At 42.1% G+C, this 22,500-nt stretch overlaps 4 protein-coding genes across 5 annotated transcripts in view; 2 read left to right on the top strand and 2 right to left on the bottom strand.

Moving 5' to 3' along the window:
• The window catches only part of gmppb (GDP-mannose pyrophosphorylase B), a gene marked incomplete at its 5' end in the record, with an annotated part of 8,268 nt that extends 7,462 nt beyond the window's left edge, over positions 1–806 (bottom strand). For both annotated transcript variants that reach the window (XM_079218609.1, XM_079218610.1), the window contains 2 exons: positions 450–530; positions 678–806. In XM_079218609.1, coding sequence (XP_079074735.1) covers positions 450–530; positions 678–806 — 210 coding nt within the window. The remainder of the gene's footprint in view (positions 1–449; positions 531–677) is intronic.
• Positions 807–3,178: 2,372 nt separating this feature from the next.
• On the bottom strand, positions 3,179–7,690 carry pde12 (phosphodiesterase 12; the record flags this gene model as incomplete). The annotated part of the gene is made up of 8 exons (XM_079218533.1): positions 3,179–3,825; positions 4,121–4,326; positions 4,473–4,595; positions 4,727–4,805; positions 5,313–5,457; positions 6,034–6,139; positions 6,252–6,679; positions 7,116–7,690. The coding sequence occupies 8 exons, from the start codon at positions 7,688–7,690 to the stop codon at positions 3,706–3,708; spliced, it is 1,782 nt and encodes a 593-aa protein (XP_079074659.1). The 3' UTR covers positions 3,179–3,705.
• Positions 7,691–17,275: 9,585 nt separating this feature from the next.
• Positions 17,276–19,415, top strand: rps23 (ribosomal protein S23). Its single transcript, XM_079218534.1, has 4 exons — positions 17,276–17,324; positions 18,438–18,597; positions 18,930–19,050; positions 19,229–19,415. The coding sequence occupies exons 1-4, from the start codon at positions 17,321–17,323 to the stop codon at positions 19,373–19,375; spliced, it is 432 nt and encodes a 143-aa protein (XP_079074660.1). The 5' UTR covers positions 17,276–17,320; the 3' UTR covers positions 19,376–19,415.
• A 2,556-nt stretch (positions 19,416–21,971) lies between these two features.
• Positions 21,972–22,500, top strand: part of asb14a (ankyrin repeat and SOCS box containing 14a) — a gene marked incomplete at its 5' end in the record, with an annotated part of 6,454 nt that continues 5,925 nt past the window's right edge. Inside the window, one exon of the mRNA XM_079218241.1 lies at positions 21,972–22,053. Coding sequence (XP_079074367.1) covers positions 21,972–22,053 — 82 coding nt within the window. The remainder of the gene's footprint in view (positions 22,054–22,500) is intronic.

Raw genomic sequence — 22,500 nt, 5'->3', positions numbered from 1 at the left:
ATTCTGAATGTTCATAAACAATAAACTAATTGATTAATTGACAAATTGTTGCAGCAGTAAACTACATATCATGACAGACTTTGACTTAAGATTCAATTGTGTTATAAAATATGTCTCACCGGTTCGATTTTATTAGACAATGTTTTATATCAAAAAGGTAAAACAGCTGAAGAAAGACAGAAAAAAAAGCTGTTCAGTAAAAACTCAGTAAAGATGCGTTTATGGTAACATTACAGCTTCCTTCTGGCCTTCAAAATAAAAAAGGGGAGAGATTCCTTTGTTTTACGGTGATGTAACCGGTTATCTAACCTTCACTTTCACTAAATAAAAGCTGCATGGATTCAGTGATTTGTGTGGATTGACCCTTTAGGAAGAAGTTAATGGATGAAGCCACTTATCTTCTTAATTACTATAAACAACCTTCAGTGTGAGATGTGACTGGTACTTACTCTCTCCTCCTGGATTCTCATCTCTCGCTCCAGCAGGTCGGACATGTAGCTCACCGCCAGAATCACATGGTCCACCCCGGCCTGCAAACACACACACACACACACACACACACACACACACACAAAGAGAGAGAGAGAGAGAAACCCGCTAAAGTCAATAACCTCAAAAACAAACCTCCGCAGTAAAGGGACGGCTCACATGAACATGACCCTCCTCCCCCTCCGTACCTTGACCAGTGCCTCCACCTGGTGCAGCAGGATGGGTTTGTTACAGAAGTCCACCAGCGGCTTGGGGACGCTCAGCGTGAGCGGCCGCAGCCGGGTCCCGTAACCCCCGACCAGGATCAGAGCCTTCATGCTTGTGGCGTTAGCGACCGTTACCAGGGTTACTGCAGCTCATCGGTGGCGAGACGACAACGAGAACCTGAACGGGAGAGAGGAGACAACAGGAATATGACTATGAATATGGTTTCTGCGATAGATGACCGACTCTGAAACCGACTCTGAAACCTGGCAGAAAGGTTAAAGGAACACGTTCAAGTCCAGAAGCTCAAATGTTCATTACAAACTTTTTGAGTCAGCAAAAGGTCAGGACTGTCACGATGATGTTGCTCAACAGATCCGTGTTTGCACTTGGGATCATTGGGCTTGTGGCAAGACTAAAACTGCAATAGTATATTCTTTGAGGAGCGCGAAGTTGATGTTTCTCCACTTTCAGAACATTAAAGAAAAGGTTTATATTTTGGCCTTAAAGAGGAGCCAATGAGATGATCTAAACACTCGTCAGTTTGCATTCTTCTTTGGGACAAAAGACAGATTTTGCATGTTGTAAAACTCGTCCGGCCAGATTCCTCCTTTTCTTTTTGCGGTTACAATTTACAACTGTCGACATTGTTCATTAATCTCATGAAAACTGACCTTTTAACACTTCAGAAAGTAGTGGAAAAGCTCAAGATAATACATTTACAGTTACATAAAGCAACAAATCAAAGTGGAGTCTTTGTTGAACAAAAACATTTGCTTATTTCCTAAGGGCAGAATTGTAAAGAAGTCTAAACCAGACATGTGACCCCCTAATGAACCAGATCACATGAATTAATTCACACTTAAAGGAATTATTTCAGTTTCAGGACAATAACAAAACAGCATAAAATAAATAACAACACAGATTAAAGCAGCTGAAGTAGCTACACGGCCACACAGGGATCATAATATATGAATAAACTGTAAGTAGTATGTAAATTATGAGATAAAACAGACTCATATTTCCTGACACATGAACTTCCAGGGATTTGTAGCTAACCCCCGTTAGCTTAGTTCAGGTGACGTCAGGTCATTTACTGATTTACGGCTTTTAACGACAGTCAGTCAGCAGCCAGACTGTCTGTCTGTTTGCGTGAAGGTGAGTAAAAAGGGTGGAAACTACTTACGTGATTCCGTAAAGCAGAAGTGTTCGGGTGACTTGTGAATGACTGAATGGGAATGACACGTAAGATCGTTCAAATCCGGATTCCTTGTTTCGCTTCCTGTTGGAGCGGGTCAGCGTCAAGCGAGACAGCGGGACACGTCACGCATCCGGTCAATGGTTTCACAATAAAAGCACGCAGTTTAAATTAGAAGTTGATTGAGAGGCATCATGTCAAAGTGAGTCACTACTTTTATTTGTATATTTAAGATTTTGGAAGTTGGTACCCATTGCTTGAACATTTCAATTAAAAAATGCAGCAATGTCTAAGACAATTATAATTATTAGAAGAAAAAAACGTGGGAATATGAAATCAACCGCTTTTACACAATGTTAAGTTTATTCAAAAGTAGAAATCGTAATAAACAAATGCAACTTTGTTATAAAGTCCCTGAGTTTTATACAATAGCACCAACGAATCTTAGCCAAAATTCTGATCTTTAGAGGTAATCATTTCGTTTTCTTTTATTTGCCATATCCTGCTTTTATCTTAAAGGCCAATTCACCCAACTTCCGGTCTGCCTAGCTGACGCTGGGAAACTTGATGGTGTGCCCCTCGGCGCTGTCACTGACACGGGGGTGTCTAAATGAACCAGAGCCTTCAATGAAATAAGAGAATGTTGCTATATGGTACAAAGCTAACGTTGGAGATATTTTATACTTATTAGATTATTGTCTATCGACGAAAAATGGGCCAAATCGCCATGGCTTTCCCACTTACTTTATTTAAGTGGGTCATCACACCTCTTAACTTATGACACAATGGTATGTCCCAAACACTCCGGTCCCGCCTCTTCACGATTTCTGACCAATCAGAGAAAAACAGCGTGGCGATGGAAGGCGGATCCACCGCGTCTACATTTGACAGCTGACAGCTTGTTTACCTACTTACCTACTTTTTTTTTTTTAAATCTAACTTACTTAACTCTACTTTTCACTTAGTGAACATGTTTGATTTACAAGGTGTATTTTTACTTTAGTAATCTCAAACTTTACAACTAATTTTTCTTCCACGATCAGAATGGGCTTCCACAGCATTACGATCAGTGCCACAAGTGAATATTTTGCCCGACAAGGTGCTTTTATATTGACCCAAACAGTCACACAAAATGAAAGCTTGTTAGATACCATATTCATATAGGGATGTTCACTTTAAGGGCTGCCTTTGAATGCTTCTGGAAATATTAACATTAAAACAGAGCGCTCAAACTCAAAGACTCAGACTCAAACTTTATCAGTTTATTGAAAACTTAAAGAACCACTGAGCAACTTGTTTGTCCAAACAATAGTAATAATAAATACCTTTATTAAAATGTAAATATGTATTCATTGCCAATCTTACTGGGTATTTAAGGCAGTAAAAGTCAATATGAACTAAAATATGTTTTAACAATGGTTTTAAAAGGGTAACAGGAGTCAAATTACTCCATTAACAACCATTATCAACCTAAAATGATGCAGTACTCTTCTGTCTGAGTACCACACAAATCATTATTACCTCAAAGAAAAACAATTATTTGCAATTCATCACTTTTCCCATTAACAACCCCAACACTGAATATCAGTGGTTAGAAGTCCCTAATTATTGTACTGTAAATAATACAATACGGACCTCATCACAACAGTTAATGTCCTTCTGTAATTAAAACCAGTCTTACATCAGGTTTTCATGCTCCGACTTCATTCAAGTAGAAAGAAAATCCAAAGTCAGGATGTATTTGCAGGAGCAACGGGTGACGAGCTTCTCCATTCTCTTTTGTCCTGGTGGTTTGAGGTGAAAACAGTTCGAGGTCACGGGTTCCAGCGCAGGTCACAGACCAGGGCGATGTGATCGGAGGGATGAGCGACGCTGGGCAGAGCCTCGTGGGTGGTGACCTCCTGGTGGCTGGGCAGAGGAATCACCTGCTCCACCTGCACCAACACACACATTATTATATTATTTATATATATAAACAATATCATATTTATCGGATCAGCACGCAATGGGAGGCTGTGTGTTTTTTACTAGAGCAGGACACGCAGAAATAAGCATGATTTGTTTGCTGCTTATTATTATGCTAAATAAATCATTTGAACCACAGAAACCTGACATAGAAGATGAACTCGTTACCCTGCATGAATCACTTACCCATGGTGCATCAGTGGCGTTTGATTTAAGCTAGATTTTGGGGATAAAGGACCACTACAGCAGTACTAGTATCAGTACCTGCATGCTGTCCGGCTGTATGAAGATGTAGTCCAGGCAGCCGTGAAATCCTCCCACGTAGTTGGTGTAGGCCGGCTGGCTGCAGGCGCTCAGCAGAGGAGGGAACGCAGAGAGCAGCTCCATGCTGCAGGCCTCCTCCGGACCAGAGCTGCTCCAGTCTGCGTGTTGCAGAGGAACCGCCGTCTCACTGAGCAGCTGGAACACACCTGCAGACGGGAAGAGGAAGATAAACACATGACTCACACGCTTTCAAACACAGAATGCGTCATTATTGTCAACGGTCACAAAAACCTCCCTCAACTGAAGTTAACGAAAGATAAAGTGAATGCTGGCGGCCTTGCTTTTGGGTTACCTGAGTGAGGCGGGGAGTTAAAGTCACCACAAAAGACCATAGGCGCTCCAGGTGTGACCTCGCTGATCACATGACTCAGGTGTTGCAGGGCCACGCCCATCTGGACCAAACGAAGATTCCCTCCTTCAAAAAGGAGATTAATTTAGTTGTTTAGACATTTGTCCTTTGCGCAGATTAAAAGTGTACAAGACGTCACTCTGCTGTCCGACATCAGGGACTCAGCTGTGTTCATACAGAGGAATGAGTCGCTCTACCTTTTGGGTGCCAGTACAGGTGAGTGTTGGCCACACAGACCTGCCTGCCTGGTTTATTCAGGTCCTCCAGCACACTGACCTGCAGAGAAACGAGTCGGGAAACACAAGTGTCACAACTCTGGTTGCAGAAAGAAGTCTGGTTGTATAGAAGTCTGTGATAAAATGACTCTACTTCTCTTGATTTATTCCCTCAGTAAACATTGTAAACATGAGGTTATGTCTCAATCTCTAGTTTCGAGTCAAACAGACCATAAAGCAGGAGATGCGTTAGGGCGGGGCTACAAGGTGATTGACAGGTCGCAACCACGCTGTTGTCCTGTCTGGTAGTTGTCCGTGTTTTCGCCTTAAAAACTTTAACTCTTTCGTGGTGTGTTTTCAGTTCATGAAAGTGAATTTCTGCTTTAAAATGTCAAAAAACAAGATTGTGACAGCAAAGCTTCCAAAAGGCAGTCCACAAACCAACGGGTGACCTCAAGGTTATTGACTATTCTGTCCTCTTTTTTTTAATGAACTTATTAGCCCTTTAAATGTCACAAAAAGGCGAAAAATGTCCCCTAACACAATTCCCCAGTGTTAATCCCAGTACCTGCAGCACTGTGGCCCTCTGCAGCATCTTGCCCTTCAAAGCGCTGTTCACTGAAACCTTCTCCAGCAGCGTGGAATGGATGGGGTCAGAGGTCAGAGCCTCGCTCAGCACGATGTCATGCTGGCTCAGCAGCTTAAACTTTGACCTAAAAGAGACACAATTACTTTATAATTATCCGACTTAATCCTGGATTTAAACTGTTTAAAATATAAACTAAATACTGTGGTCACAATATATCCTGGGTTGTGAAAGGAAAGAGAGGTGTGATCACAGCATTGGTGGGTTTGACCACCTGGAACAACTATCAACACCCAACGTGAATTCTGATCCAACATAACCCAACCTCTACTGTCAGACTGCGGAGTCTCCACCAGGGGGAGCTGTTCAGTAACTATTACAGCAGCTAAACACCTGCCCCACCTGCTGGAGGAAACCTACAACAACAACACCTTGAACCAGCTGCTGCTGGAGACACATGAAGTCCAGTTCATTGAGGAGTAGAAGGAAATTATATATTTTTGAATTTAAAAGAAAGTGTAAATGTTGCGACACGTTTTTCATACTCAGCAAAGTTGAGTATTGGAGTTAGCTTGTAGCATTGACACTCACATGTGCTATGTACTATGACTATGTAATATGTACTATGTACTATACACTATGTAATATGTACTATGTACTATGTACCACATGCAATGTGTTCATTGTTGCTGGCTCAGCTGACCTGCGGTAGAAAGTGGCCAGTCCTTCATGCTGCTTCTCTTTGATCCTAAAAACTCCTTCCAGACCGAAGGCATCCAGAGCCGGAGTCAGACTGTCCACAAACACTCCTAAAGAGTCCAGAGGACATGAAGAGAGTCAGAAACCCCTCGACCGGTCCTCACAGAAAATAAAAGAGACAAACTTTTTTTAAGCAACTTGGTCATTTCCGCAAACAATCACCCTTGTCGACCTCCTGCAGACAGACGATGTCAGCGTTGTATCCGGCCAGCTCCTTCTTGATCAGGTTCTGCCTGTAGTCCAGCTGCAGGGCGTACGGGGCGCAGTACGGGTAAAGCACCGTCTTGGAGAGTTCTGTCTGAGCGTAGACGTCGGCCAGGATGTTGTAGGTCACCACCCTCAGCGCCGGCCACTCCGCCTCTTTGGGGGTGTACGCGTGTCGGTTGTCGAAGGTGCACACGCCCGGCCCGGCCTCCACGGCGCCCGCAGAGACCAGCTCCTTGGCCGGGCCGCTGCGTCCTCCGTCTTTAGGCGTGCAGTGCAGTTTGAGCCGGAAGCCGATGTCGTGGTTGGACGGGACGTGGACTCTGCCGCGTCCCACCTCCGTCCAACCGCCGCCCTGACATGGAAGTTCTCCGGCGGCTTCGGGGCTGCGACAAGAAAGAGAAAAACAACTTTGAAAAAAAATAAACATTCTTCTCTTTACGCAGCACAACTCATATCTCTGGTGACACTTTCTACAATCTATTATTGTATTACCTTTATTTATCTCTTTGTCAACCTGACCTAACCTACGTTAGCGTAAACATGACTTTACAACCTGGAATATGCTTCCTTATTTAAAACAAAAACACGATTTAAACAAATATTTATCTCTTTAATTTAGTTATTAAAGAATACACAATAAAGTTGATTATTATACTATACATGTGTAATAAAATATATAATAAATATGAGACTCCTAGACGGATTAACACTCTCCCAGTGTAACTCACTACATGTCCCAGTGTAACTCACTACATGTCCCAGTGTAACTCATAACATGTCCCAGTGTAACTCACTACATGTCCCAGTGTAAGTCATTACCTTGCGTTTGGGGCATTTTCTTTAAACCACGTGAACTCGCAGTCCTGCAGGCTCCCGAACTCCACCTGCAGGTGTGGACAGACGGGGAACCCGGCCAGCAGGGACCCCGGCAGCTCCGCGGTAGTGAAGGTGGGCGCGTTCCTCTGAACCGCGTACGTGACGTCTCCCACCCGCAGCTCGGCTCCGTCCCGCCACGCCGCGGAGTTCAGCTCGGTGTCGGCCACCTCTTCCCCCTGGAAGAACAGCTTCACGGCCGGGCCAGACCCCGGCGGCTCCGGCTGCAACCCCTTTTTCTTCTTCGACTTCCTCGCCTTTCCTTGGCCCTTGACGAGGCCGTTGGAGATCCGGGCCAGGACCTTGCCCAGAGCCTCGTCCTGGTCCCTCAGCATGCACTTGTTGTTGCCGTCCAGGCGGAAGGAGATGGTGAGCTTGCGCTCCCCGGGGAGACACCTCACCACGGCGGGCTCCATCCTACCGAGGAGGCCGTGAGAGGCTCCGGTCAGAGTCCTCTGCGAGGAGGCGAGCAGCAGGCGGCGGGGGAGCAGTGCGAGGACAGCGGGGAGGCGGTTAAACATGAGGTCCCGGGGGGCCGGAGGAGGACACCAGAGGGCGGACGCACGCGCTGCGGCCGTTAAACTACGCCGGTGACGTCAATGGTCAACAAACGTTCACAAAAGTTGATATATTATCTTTAAATACTTGTGAATACTCTCATCAAGTCAGTGCGATGTTTCGACTTCTTCTTCTTTTTCTTCTTCTATGAAACATCTTCTTCTTCGGTGGTTATTGGCGGTTGACCCGTTAAGAGGTGTATTACCGCCACCTACTGGATGGAGTGTGCCACGACACAAATATAGGTTGAATTAAAAAGAAGGAAAAAAACATGCATTTTTATTCATATTTTATTAATTTTGTTATAAAGACAAATGCAGAAATACACTAATAGGAAATTTAAAAAAAAAACACTAAAAATATATATTTAAAAAAATCTAATCTTGAGTGTACCATCCCACCAGAGGTTTGGTGTCAGTTGTCCGCATCAAATCAGATATGTCTCTTTTTGAAGCGCAACAGTCTCTGGTTATCCCCTTGGCTACTCTACAGTATATTTGTTCTCAGCGTCACTTTCCAGACAGCAGTGTTCCGGCTGTTCGGGGCTTTGTGGGAAGTAGACGTCGGCCTTGTGTTCGTCGTCGTGCTCGATGTGTTTCAGGTGGACGACCATGTGCAGCGCGTAGGCCAGGACCAGCAGCAGGATGAGGGACGTGACGAGGCCCATCAGGATGGCCGGCGTCATGAAGGTGGCGCAGACGCTCGCCGGAGAAAATTTACCGGCGGTGACGTTGAACGCTTGGATCTGACAAGGGGACATTTTAAAGAGGATTAAGGAGATACAATTCATAGTGTGACGGTTCAGAATTCAAGTTTATCGTCAGTGTACAGTGAAATAAATCCTCTCTGGAGCCAGGATGCATGAGCAGAGTTCAAATCCAAACAAACATTCAATGCAGATATTTTCTGTGTCAACAGAAACTCTTGCAAATAATCAGAGTTTTGTCTCACTAAAGCAGTGGTTCTCAAACCTTTTATGTCACGCCCCACTTTGGAGGAAGAAAAATGTTCGGGCCCCACCGCCCCAACAAAATTGTAAGAAAAATGGTCCAACGTTTTGTGACTCCTTCATCCGTGCCTTTTCAAATAATAGAATAAAGAAAATTGCCATCCCTTTCAAGTAAACCAGATTGCTCCATCAGACCAAAACTAATAACATGTGCAATCACTTTGTTAGAAAAATGCAAATAAAGTTCTATGTGCAAAAATAACTCATATTTAGCAAAAAAAAGTTCCTATTGTGTCTTCAAATAACCTGTTTTGCACGAAATATCTTTTCAAGGTAATAACAAGAGCGTTCAACCTGTGCAAAACAGAATGAGTGCAGATGTGCGAGCATCATTTTGTATCAGTATTAGTGGCTGCAGTGAGCTGCTTTCTTTTTTTTACGAATCTGCATCTCCCCGCTGTAATACCGCCACGCCCCACTAGAGGGTCGCGCCCCACAGTGTGAGAACCACTGCACTAAAGAAACAAGCGGGTAGAGGCACACAATACCTGGAAGTTGGTGAAGGTGACGCTCCAGCGGCGGGCGTGGTCGCTGCTGGGCAGCAGCAGAGCGCTGTAGCGCTGCAGGCTGCTGACGTGGAGGCAGTGGTAGGAGGAGGAGGCCGGAGCGTACACATCGCTGGCGTTGAACACGGCCTCCTCGGAGGTGTTGTAGAGCAGAGACACGCTGTCCACCGAGAACCACCACTGGCCAGAAGACTCGTAGAAAGTGTTGGACAGCTGCAGTCTGACAACAGGGACGACAAGAGTCAGTTAAAATGTTACCGTGCACATTTCAGCTGGTGGCTGAAAACATGGATTTAAACAATGAAGGTCTCAAATGGTGAAAATAACTATAGGGTACTTTTTTATGTGAACATTAAGAAGAATTTCAATCAACATTTTACATTTGATTGCATATTTGTCTTGATGAACATAACATAAAGTTGTGTTTTTGTGCGTGATTGTCAGACAGATGGTATGACTGACCTGATGGACAGGTCTCTCAAATCCTCCACATCTCCAAACCTCATGATCAGCCTGGTGAAGACAGACAGACAGACAGAAGTGACAAAACAATTGAGGTAACTGCTGAAAAACTCTACTCTATATGAACTGGACTATGATCTTGCTGTTGTTTATTTTCTTAAAAAAAATCCCATTGTATGAAAAGGAGACATATCGGGATGTTTCTCCCGATAACATCAGGAAACGGCTAAATCATTTGTTTCTTCCGATGCTTTCAAAGGTGTGTGTCGATCAGACAGACAGGTAGACAGACGGGTACATACGTGGCTTTGTCCTGGCGGCAGACAGACTGGCTGGTGTCGACGGGTTTCTGAGGAGAAAAGGCTCTTTCCGTCAGGTCCAGCTGCTTCTGCTTCTCATAGCGGAGAGACAGCTTCCTGGCCTGCAAGAGGACGCACGGCTCCCCATCGGACAACACCTGGTGGACGGGGAGAGTATTACTGACAACACCTGGTGGACGTGGAGAGTATTACTGACAACACCTGGTGGACGTGGAGAGTATTACTGACAACACCTGGTGGACGGGGAGAGTATTACTGACAACACCTGGTGGACGTGGAGAGTATTACTGACAACACCTGGTGGACGGGGAGAGTATTACTGACAACACCTGGTGGACGTGGAGAGTATTACTGACAACACAATGGTGGACGTGGAGAGTATTACTGACAACACCTGGTGGACAGGGAGAGTATTACTGACAACACCTGGTGGACGGGGAGAGTATTACTGACAACACAATGGTGGACGTGGAGAGTATTACTGACAACACCTGGTGGACAGGGAGAGTATTACTGACAACACCTGGTGGACGTGGAGAGTATTACTGACAACACCTGGTGGACAGGAGGAGAGTATTACTGACAACACTTGGTGGACAGGGAGAGTATTACTGACAACACCTGGTGGACGTGGAGAGTATTACTGACAACACCTGGTGGACGTGGAGAGTATTACTGACAACACAATGGTGGACGTGGAGAGTATTACTGACAACACCTGGTGGACAGGGAGAGTATTACTGACAACACTTGGTGGACAGGGAGAGTATTACTGACAACACTTGGTGGACAGGGAGAGTATTACTGACAACACCTGGTGGACGTGGAGAGTATTACTGACAACACCTGGTGGACGGGGAGAGTATTACTGACAACACCTGGTGGACGGGAGGAGAGTATTACTGACAACACCTGGTGGACAGGAGGAGAGTATTACTGACAACACCTAGTGGACAGGGAGAGTATTACTGACAACACCTGGTGGACGGGGAGAGTATTACTGACAACACCTGGTGGACGGGGAGAGTATTACTGACAACACCTGGTGGACGGGGAGAGTATTACTGACAACACCTGGTGGACAGGGAGAGTATTACTGACAACACCTGGTGGACGGGAGGAGAGTATTACTGACAACACCTGGTGGACGTGGAGAGTATTACTGACAACACCTGGTGGACAGGGAGAGTATTACTGACAACACCTGGTGGACGTGGAGAGTATTACTGACAACACCTGGTGGACGTGGAGAGTATTACTGACAACACCTGGTGGACAGGGAGAGTATTACTGACAACACCTGGTGGACGTGGAGAGTATTACTGACAACACCTGGTGGACAGGAGGAGAGTATTACTGACAACACTTGGTGGACAGGGAGAGTATTACTGACAACACCTGGTGGACGTGGAGAGTATTACTGACAACACCTGGTGGACGGGGAGAGTATTACTGACAACACCTGGTGGACGGGAGGAGAGTATTACTGACAACACCTGGTGGACAGGAGGAGAGTATTACTGACAACACCTAGTGGACAGGGAGAGTATTACTGACAACACCTGGTGGACGGGGAGAGTATTACTGACAACACCTGGTGGACGGGGAGAGTATTACTGACAACACCTGGTGGACGGGAGGAGAGTATTACTGACAACACCTGGTGGACGGGGAGAGTATTACTGACAACACCTGGTGGACGGGGAGGAGAGTATTACTGACAACACCTGGTGGACGGGAAATATTTGTGTTTTAAGTGGCACTTTGTATGTATTATGTATACACTGCATCCACTATGTATATCTTAATATATTCTAATACCTGGTTTAATATCTGATATTTTTATCAAAGCTTAACACAAAGATTGGAAGTCGGGGTAAAATACATTAAGTGGGATAAATAATTGATTATGAACTGTGAAATAATTATCGATAACATTGAAGATAAAAGCATCGGATCACTTTTCCATCTTGTGTTGACAGTAAAATGTAAGGTATAAATAATGGATGGGTTTTCATATTTTCTCAGCCGTCAGTGTCTCTACGGTGTTTACAGTAACTGGTTAGTCGTACGGAGACAACGCCACCTTGAGGGGAGGGAAGGGAACTGCAGCTCCTGGCATCTGAAGCAACTTCCTCCGTGAGACATCTGGAGACTGAAGAGTCTTGAAGGAAAGAGAAAGGACGTTTATGTCAAACCATGAGTGCTTCTTTCCTCTTATACTTCCTTTCTTCCTTTTCTTTAACTGCCCTTCAGGAATTAAAATCTTTTGAGCTTTTACTCAGCAGTGACACTTAACTCTCTTATTTCTGTGTGTCCTCGCTGACTCTTGCTTACTTTTACTTCCATACAATTTGGATGCAAGATTTGCAGTCCAGTACTTTTTTACCGCCACAGTTTATGTTTGTTTTTTTAACAATAAAACACTGTTGAGTTTACCTGCAGTTGTCTAAACGGTTGGTCTGTAGACAGGAAACGCTCCTCCATCCACATCCCTCCATCACTCTGTGCCATCTCTTCATCTGGAGAGGCAATAAGAGGAGGACTTCTCTCGTTTTATGAATTAAATCACACATAATATACACTTCTTTTAAATATATATATATATATATATATATATATATATATATATATATATATATATATATATATGGCCAAACATAAAGACTTTTGCCTAAAGCAGCCATTTATATTACACATAGAATTTTAAGATGTTGTCCTTCAGGCACGGGGATGTTTCTAAAGACAGACAGACAGACAGACAGACAGACAGACAGACAGACAGACATAACTATACTCACCATGGTCTGGAGAGGCAGCAGCACTGTGAACAAAAATGGCCGCAGGATCAATGATTTTCCATTTCCTACTTTCAATTTAACACAACTTCCTGTTTTAATTGATTAGATTCTCTCTTCATTGATCTGTATTTGTTCATGTTCTTATTCAGGTCACATATTTAATATATTATCTTATCTGGCACTAAAGGTCTGTCCGTTCTGATGGTGTGTTTTAGATATTGTTTAACTATGAATATATAAATATCTTCTTATCTTTTTATTTCTCACTTTATTCATTGTTTCATTTTCTTACACTAGATTGTATTTATTTGCATTTTTATCAGTTGTAAAGAGATACATGTTAGCAATTTTCTCAAGAAATTTTATAAGCAAATAATTCAAATGTAATTCTGATTCATTATCATTTTGACAGTTGGCCTTATAAGACATTTAAAAAAAAAGAATAGCTCCTCACAAAAGCCAAATAAAAGTTTACCATAGAGCCGAGTTGAGAACTATTGGTAGTTACTTGTAAAATAATGGAACATATAATACAACATCATGACAATATGTTAACTCACCCTAATAAATAATGAAGTTTAGAAATAGTGGCGAGAGAGAGGATGGTCAACAGATGAACCTGTGAGGTTTCGACTACCCAGAATGCATTTTGTCAGTCGAGTGACCCAGTCGTGGACCTGGTGGATTAGTGTTTAAGATACCAGATAGTGATCAGTCTGAGGTGACCCACTCTGACCCCGATTACAGAGAAACACTAAAAGTAGAGAAACAGTGGATCGAGATTTAATATTAGAATCAGTTTAACACCAAAACTCTGACGCTGTTTAAAGTCATAATAATTCAGTTCAGGGTTTATACGGCAGGCAGACTATGGTGTGGTCGCAATATACGTTGACATGTATTGAAATATGAAATATTAGTATGTTGATAATACACATTCGATGATATTGTGTAAATAACCCTATTGCTTTTTAAATCATCTTATATGTATGTGTGTTATGGTGGCCGACTCTCTTTCCACCTCGCTACACTCATATTATGTTATTACCAATATAACAGATATATAAGAAATATTTTTTTATTACAAATTAAATAGAAGTAAAAAGACAGCATTACTTTTTTAATTGTCGATAAATATATATCGTGTAGTGACAATCTGTTATTGAGACAGCCCCGCCGCCATGTTGAGAGCCGTGTGGAGGCAATCCCTCAGCCGGTTTTCATAGACACGAATTTAGCACCTTTTAATAGAAAAGGCCATCTGGTTGGCATTATGTTTTACTAAATAACGTATTTGTTGCAGCAGATAAACTGTACAAAATACAATATAATATTTAATAAACTGCAAATTTTTTACAGACATACACCTAGCATTAAATTAAAAGTAATGTTTTTGCAATACTTAATTTGTACCCTCATATTTAAGTCCATGCATTTGGTTGTGTCCCCATTTGGTCACAATACTCTGTGTAATAAAACAATATAAGAACTTTATTGACCACACACCAATTCAACAATACAGTCTGATCTGAATGAGCCACGCTCCTGCCTCTCCGTGTAGAATAAAACATCAGCTCATATAAATGTATTTTAAATGTGCTTTGTTTAGAACAAGAGGCATAGATAGGCAAATCCCCCCAAATCACCCACAGCCACAAAAAAAGGTTTAGCTCCTCTTGTTTAGTCAGACTGTGGATTGTGGGATTGCACTGATTACATAATCATACACACACACACACACACACACACACACACACACACACACACACACACACACACACACACACACACACACACACAGACACACAAAGGACGTGGTGGCTCTGAGCCAAAAAGAGATTTTGCAGCTTCTCCCTCCTCCTTTCACAATCAGCAGCTGCCCCCCATGATAAACGACAAACTGCGAACATCTGCCTTTCTACACATGCAGCAGACACAGACACACACTTTCATCCCATTTGTGTTTTGTTCCCCTCATACAACGCTTATTGAATGATTCTGCAAAAGCCTGGATTATGCATCGACAGATTTTTTTTTGCCAACGTTTGTACAATTCTGGCTTTCTGCTGCAGACGTATGTTTTGGGAAAGATCCCGGCTCTGGCGAATAAAAGGTTGTGGCACGATGAGAAGGTATAAAACACACAAACACCTGCATGAGAGCCAGACGTGCTGCCACAGAACATGCATGGGATATTGGTTTGTATGCATTTGATTAGGTCCAATATTCACTCTTTTAGCTCTAGTTTAGTGACAAGCTGCAGATACACAGAGGTTGTTGCTTTTTTCTCATCTTTTAAGTCACATTTACTGTTTTGTTCAGTCTCAAACCAGCGTCATCTCTAACCTCCTGTTCTCTAACTGCTCAGAGCCAAACAGACATGACAAAGTTAGAAATTAGCTGGTGAACATAGTGGAGCATGTAGCCGTTTAGGATGCTTCTGTATATGTTAGGAGTAGATAGATACAAGAAGAAGAAGAAAACATAGCTAAAAAGAGAGTTAATATTTGGATTCATCATGTACAAACAAAATTCCAGCAGGATGATCATGTTGCCTGCTGGGTAACGGTAGATGATAGATAATATGTCCAAATGTTGGGTTTCCAGATTGTCTTTCTGTCCCCAAAATGACCAAATATGAATGCTAATTTGAAGAAATAAACACAATCCATTCAGAGATAGGTCCTGGTGAGGCTCTCAGTCGCAACGCGACAGTAATCTTTGAGCTGACCGTGTCAAGTGTCAAAGATTAGAGCGTCACGAGAGGTCAAAATCCACAAGCATCAAGGTAAAACATAATCTCTGTCTCTGTTTTTGTGTCGCTTCACTTACCTGTCAGCAATTTGCCGGTCGAGGCAGGCGGACGACTTGAGATGGAGGAGAAGGAGAGAGAGGAGGAGGAGGAGGATGCAGCAGTGTTTCCATGGTGAAGCCATCGCTGCGGTGACCAGAGAGGGATGCCAGCACACACACACTCCCTCCTATAATCTACTTTAATCAGCCCACCGTCTTTAAGCCAACCCTATGACAAACGGATGGATCAGCCAATCAGGACAGAGCACGGGCAGAAGAGGGGTTAGAGCCCCGCCCCTGCATGGTTTCCACACAATTTCTCATTTTCACTTCAGCTCAGTCAAAACACGTTTCATTTCAGCAGATTAGAGGTCGGCACAATGACGAGTGCACAGACAGGACAAAGTATTGAGGATACACTGTGAGATTGCCTTGAAGACATGGAATACAATCATGGCTGGCTTATCATTCATTTCATTTTTATTGTATTATTCTACTACCTCTTTTATAAAGTAAGACACTGCACAAGCAAAGAACATTACATTGTTACTCATTTAGTTTGCAGTTTGTTCACATTCTCCAGGAGTGTTGATGGATAATTGAGAATAAAGGAGGTGAAATGTAACTAAATATATTTGCTGTATTGAATACACTTCCATTTTATGCTATTTTATACTTCTAATCCACTACATCTCAGAGTAAATATTACACTTTTTACTCCACATATGACAGTGAACCCAGCACTATAAAGTCATTCAAATTAGCTCTACCTGGCAATGGATTATGAATGATAAACACATTATAATTCAATAACATAACCATTCAGCATAATGAGCAGGTTACATTTACTTTTGGTATAAGTACATTTGGATGCTAATACTGTTGTACTTACAGTTTAGTAAAACAAACTTTTATTTGTAAAAAAAAGAGTATTTCTAGAATGTGGTATTGCTACTTTAACTTCAGTAAAATAACTGAATACTTCTTCCATCATTGACTAAGCGTCTACAGCCATGCTGTGTGTGAAGACACATAGTTTCATACAGTTGACCTAAGAGAACATTGACAACTTTATTTGTATACTATAAATGTCCCGCTATGTAGCTACATATATGAACTTAAACACTAATATATCCTCATCAGATTTTAAAAAAGCTGATCAACATACATATTATCATTTTTGATGAGGCAAATACTGGTAAAAACATGCTTTTTAATACCAGCATTTAAACAACAGATGTTGCATCTTTAGTAAATAATCCATGCACAAATCTATCCAATGTAAAATAACTTACAAACCTTAGAATAAAGCAAAACAAATGATTTACATAAAATACAACTCTAAATTCACAGATTGCAGGTAAAAAAAAAGTCTCAAATATTGTTAAAAAGCTAAAACATTTGGAGTAATCGATAGGATATTAAATGTATAGAAGTCATTGGATATAAGTGTGGTGACACAAGTATTCAAATGATTTGTTCTGTATCAAAAATAACCGCATACACAAAAATCGTCATCGCTTGGATGCATAAAAGAGAGAGAGGGAGAAAGAGAGACCTTACCTTTACTTCCACCTCTGATTCTGAGTGGTAATTTCAGTCAGGCATCTACTGTAGCGCTCCCGGCCGGGGTCCTCAAACTAGACATTGCCGCGGTGCATCTTGGGTCCTTCCTTTCCAACCCAGGCTCGCTTCTGCAATCATGGGTACGGCTTTAACTTCACCCTAAACATTCAATTATTCTGTTCACCGCAGGGATTTTTCACGTTTCTGTCGCAGATGAATGTCTTATAAACAGTTTTTTATGCGTTTGTGGCGAAAAAGCCCTCCTAAAATGACTAAAAAAGGGACCGTTTTTACGGTTGTTTAGCCGCAACGTGGAGCGGCCATGACACATCTATGCTGCGTGTTAGCATGGTTAGCATAGCATAGCACTCGTCCGTTTTACTCCATAATTTAGCAAGTATAGTATTTAGCTCAACCGCTGGATAACATACTAACACAATGTTACATGATATCGTGTAACAAGCCTCGGACTGAGTGTTAGTCTCGGGGAGCCACGTGCTCGTGACGTAAAGCATCGTTAGCTCGTCTCAGTCCGGTCACGTCTCACAAAAGCGCAGGTTTTAGGAATGAAATGCCAGAATTAAACGCGCAGACGGCGTTTAAGTGAGTGTTAATGTTCATTTTTACTCTAGTAAACGATCACATGCAGTAAACAGCAGTGGATGTAAAGCCAAGTGTAGATAGTTCCTCACGTAAGGGTGATACATTTTATATTTAACTTTATGTAGGTGTTTGGCTTCAATTGTTCTGTAGTTGGTGTGAATCCGGGCTTAATATAGCTCGGATTGTTTGCTTTAAGACGCTGTCAGCCGACAACGATTTATTTGTGGTAACGTTTAAAGCAAATCACCAATTTAAAGAATTTTGACACTGTGAGAGACCAGGTTCTTAAAGGAAGTCGTTTTTAATTACAGCTCTCCTGTCTGAATGTATATAACCGTTCAGTTGTGGAAAGTAAGTTACCTGGACCTTTGAGGCTCCCTATTACCGTCTTAGGTTTTACAGTTTTAATCTAATTATATATAGTTTACCATTTTGACCATGTTTCTGAATTCAGATGATTGACAGTATTCTGGTTACTGAAGTGCCTGTTAGGTGAGTGCGAATGATACTAAGTCAGAAACAAGGAAGCATCTTAATGGATATTCTGACACAAGTGTGACCTCCAGTGAAGCGAAAACATGTATTCCTCTTGCATAATTGCCACATTGCATTGGCTCTGACATTATTTCCTGCTGGTCCTTTTCTCCCAGGAAAGTGTCGTGGTCTGCGCACAGCCAGGAAGCTCCGTAATCACCGCCGTGAGCAGAGATGGCACGATAAACAGTACAAGAAGGCCCATCTGGGCACTGCCCTGAAGGCCAACCCCTTCGGAGGAGCTTCCCACGCTAAGGGCATCGTTCTGGAGAAAGTGTGAGTACCGAGAGGCCGGCTGAACGGAAGATGGAGTGATGGCTAAACACTCTTCATGGCCAGCTGGTCATTTTAATTGACCCCTCGGTGGTCCAGTTAAGACCAGAGAGCTTGACTCAAACCGTCACATTAGATGTTTACAACTCAAGTGACCTGGGAGACGCTGACTGTTTCCCTACATCATACCTACTGAAAGTCATAGTTCTGTTGTTTCTGTGAAGTATTGCATTAATGTTTCTACTCAATCATAATGCTCCTGGTGTTCCTTTTTGAGGTCATTTTAACTGTTATGTTAAGTTTGTTAAATGTTTGTTTTTTTCCCCCGTTTGCAGTGGTGTTGAGGCTAAGCAGCCTAACTCTGCCATCAGGAAGTGTGTGAGAGTTCAGCTCATCAAGAACGGCAAGAAGATCACCGCCTTCGTCCCCAATGATGGTTGCCTCAACTTCATCGAGGTAAATACTCTCCCTGTATCCATCCTAGAATAACCGCCAAACAAGCTTGAACTATTTCAAGTGTCTACTAATTGTATTCCAGGTTCAACTAATTTAATCTGTTCAGGTTTTCCCAAATCTACATTTAGATGAGTGTTATTTTACTGAGCACCCTTTCTCCTCTCTTCCTCCCCTGCAGGAGAACGATGAGGTTCTGGTGGCCGGATTCGGACGTAAAGGTCACGCCGTTGGTGATATTCCCGGTGTTCGCTTTAAGGTGGTCAAGGTGGCCAACGTGTCCCTGCTGGCTCTGTACAAAGGCAAGAAGGAGCGACCAAGGTCATAAACAGTTGAGACAGAAAATAAAATAAACACTTTCAATTACAGTCTGGTTGTTTCGTGTTATTTAATTATTGGTCACTCATAGTTGTTACTTTTTCCAGATATCGAAATGCTTGAAAATGATTCCATGTGATACAGACAGTGCTTACTGTTCATTTACAACCACCAATCACATGGCTCATTATATTGTTAGTAATCAAACCAACGATGTGAGCTTTGTGAAGTCCTAGATGCTCAATACTTGGTTACATGTGAGTTTCCTGAAAGAGGATTTGTTAGTGGAATGCATTAATGTAGCACTTTTATCCAAAACCGTTTACACTGATACAAATTGTAGCAAAGATTCTTAAAAGTTTGGACATGACGAGCTGGGGATCAAACCACCGACCCAGTGATCAGGCCCACTGCTCCTGTGGCCCTAGCTGTTTTTTTTTTTTTGTAGAGATCTGTCAATCTAGTTTTAAGACCATTATTCTTTAACTATTAATATATAATTAATTAAAAACAACGTTTAGTCTTTTCACTGATTTTTCAAACCAAAATGCCAAACTAGGACTCAAAATAGAATAGATTCGATTGTATGAATGAAATTATTGAATCTGAGATATGGTTGGCAGAGGGTCGGCTGGTCGACGTGTCCTGAACTCCAAACTGTTTCATCTAAGTGAGCAGGTAACGCATTGTTCAATCAGATTCTGATGTTTTGGTTCACTTTAAATTAACTGCACTCAATCAACGCCACAAAAGTACATACAATTTGTGTTCAGTTTATTTTATATAGTCCAACATCACACATACAAATTTGGCTTTACAGTCTGTACACATAACATCCCTGTCCCGGGACCTCACATCGGATCAGGAAAAACTCCCTAAATAAAGATGGTAAAAACCCTTTCACAGGGAAGAAACCTGAGGGAGAGCAACAGAGGAGGATCCCCTCATCCCTCGACCCCTTTCCACTTCCTAAATCTCCCTCTTTGTTCTGTGTCCCAACAAACCTTAAGGTCACATCACTATCAGCTGGTCTTTGTTAGTGAAATTATAGTCATTAGGAAAATGATTGCTGCAGAACTTTACATGAGCTGCGCCTCAGCAGTCACCAGCCAGACAGAGAGCATGGACATGATCCCATGTGATACAGACGGTGCTTTTACTGTTGGTGCAATTTTTCATTTAAAAGCACCCAATCATGTGACGCATTACATTGTTAGTAATCAATCAAACCAAGGATGTGAGCTTTGTGACACAATTCTACAAAATTATGTTGTGTTTTGCCTCTAATAGATTTTCTTAGTTGTTATATGGGTTAAAATATGATTCCTGGTAAAAAGTCCTAGATGCTCAAAACTCGGTTACATGTGAGTTTCCTGAAAGAATTTGTTTGAATGAGTGGAATGCATTAATGTAGCACTTTTATCCAAAACCTTTTACAATTTACCTTTCACACTTTTACACTCATAGAAATTGTAGCAAAGACTCTTTTAAAGGTTTGGACAGAACGAGCTGGGATCAAACCACCGACCCTGTGATCAGGGCCACTGCTCCTGTCTTATTTTTTGTAGAGCTCTGTCAAAATCTAGTTTAAAGACCATTATTCTTTAACGATTAATATATAATTAATTAAAAACAAGTTGATTATTCAAGCCAAAATGCCGAACTTCTCTTCTTCCTCCATCTGATAACGTCACCTGCAGAATAGAATGGATTTTCTTTTATGGACAAAATGATTTCATCTGATAAATAGTTGGCAGAAGAATAGAATATATTGCACAGAGCGTCTGTCCTCTGACTACCTGCTGATCCGTTCACTGCATAAACGTCTCTGGAGGTAAATATAGTAACAGCTATCAGATCTCTCCCCATGTGGTCTAGACGTCACATGACCTCCAGTTTCTCTGCAGAATTGCGACACTTTAAAGAAGCGATCCCAAGACAAATAAATTGATCGTGAGTATAAACAGATGTATTGACAGCCGGTGCTCTTGTTAAAACACTGGAACATAGATTCATCGGCATGTCAAGCAGACGTAAAGCTCTGGTTTCAGTCACGGGTCAGAGACCTCTCCTCCTCCTCCTCCTCCTGCCGTCTGCAGCGACAACAACACATCCTCTTTGAATCGAGTAGAGGGATCCAAACCCACAAGGTAAAGAAACACAGTGACGTCTATCAGCACAGAAACCTGCAGCCAGAGAGAGAACAGGCTGAGACATATGAGATCTACACGGAATCACTTTATAACTATTAATATCAGTTACAATGATTCTATGGGACGTTAGCAGCAATAAAGCATTCAAATAGTGTTCAAATAACTACGAAATGAAAAGTAACATCAGCTGTGAGCTGCTTAAATAGCATACTATGATTATTAACAACAAAAATAACACAAGTGTACTTTTGGGGGTTCTTACAGGAGCATCTTTAGGCAGCAATGCTCCTTTAACATCAACGTCTGAAGAGCCTTTCAGGTGGAAAGAGGCTTTTATATTCATGCGACTATCACTTCCTGTTTCAGTGTTCAGCTCCAATTCACACACAGACTTGATGATCACGCACAAGTTCAGTGAAATATGCCTTTTTGAACAGGGCCATCGTCTTCATCATGGAGTTTGTGCGATCTGGGATGATGGAGGATGATGAGGATGAGGACGAAGACGCAGCGACTCAGTACATGATTGAACAAAGTCTTCTCGAAAGCAGCAAACAGAAGCAAACTCAGAAGCCAAGGTCATGAATATTTCTCTCTGTTTGTTTTGGTTACAAACTCCCACATGATGGAAAGTTCTGCTCATTCCTTTGCTGTCCTGTTACTGTATTTGTATTTCACTTGTTCATTCAAGTTTATATTCTGAAACACAAAAATCACCATTAGAACTACAATTTTGAGTCTCGTGAATCTTTTTCCGCCCAAATTATTACATAAAAAGATCGTTAGACAAGTCAAAAACAAAAAAAGATTACATCAATAAATAATAGTTAGTTACATAATTAAAATGGAGTCTAAATAGAAATATATAGCTTTATACGTTTCCCTTCAACCACACATTGTGTTGTCTTTGTCTTTCTCACACTCCTTTTTAGTTTTTCTACAATTTGAGGTTTGAAATACAGTAAATTGAAACTATTTTAAT

Source organism: Taurulus bubalis (assembly GCF_910589615.1).
Source record: "Taurulus bubalis genome assembly, chromosome: 5".
In the NCBI taxonomy this organism is placed as follows: domain Eukaryota; kingdom Metazoa; phylum Chordata; class Actinopteri; order Perciformes; family Cottidae; genus Taurulus; species Taurulus bubalis.
This window is presented reverse-complemented; position numbering and strand designations above follow the sequence as displayed.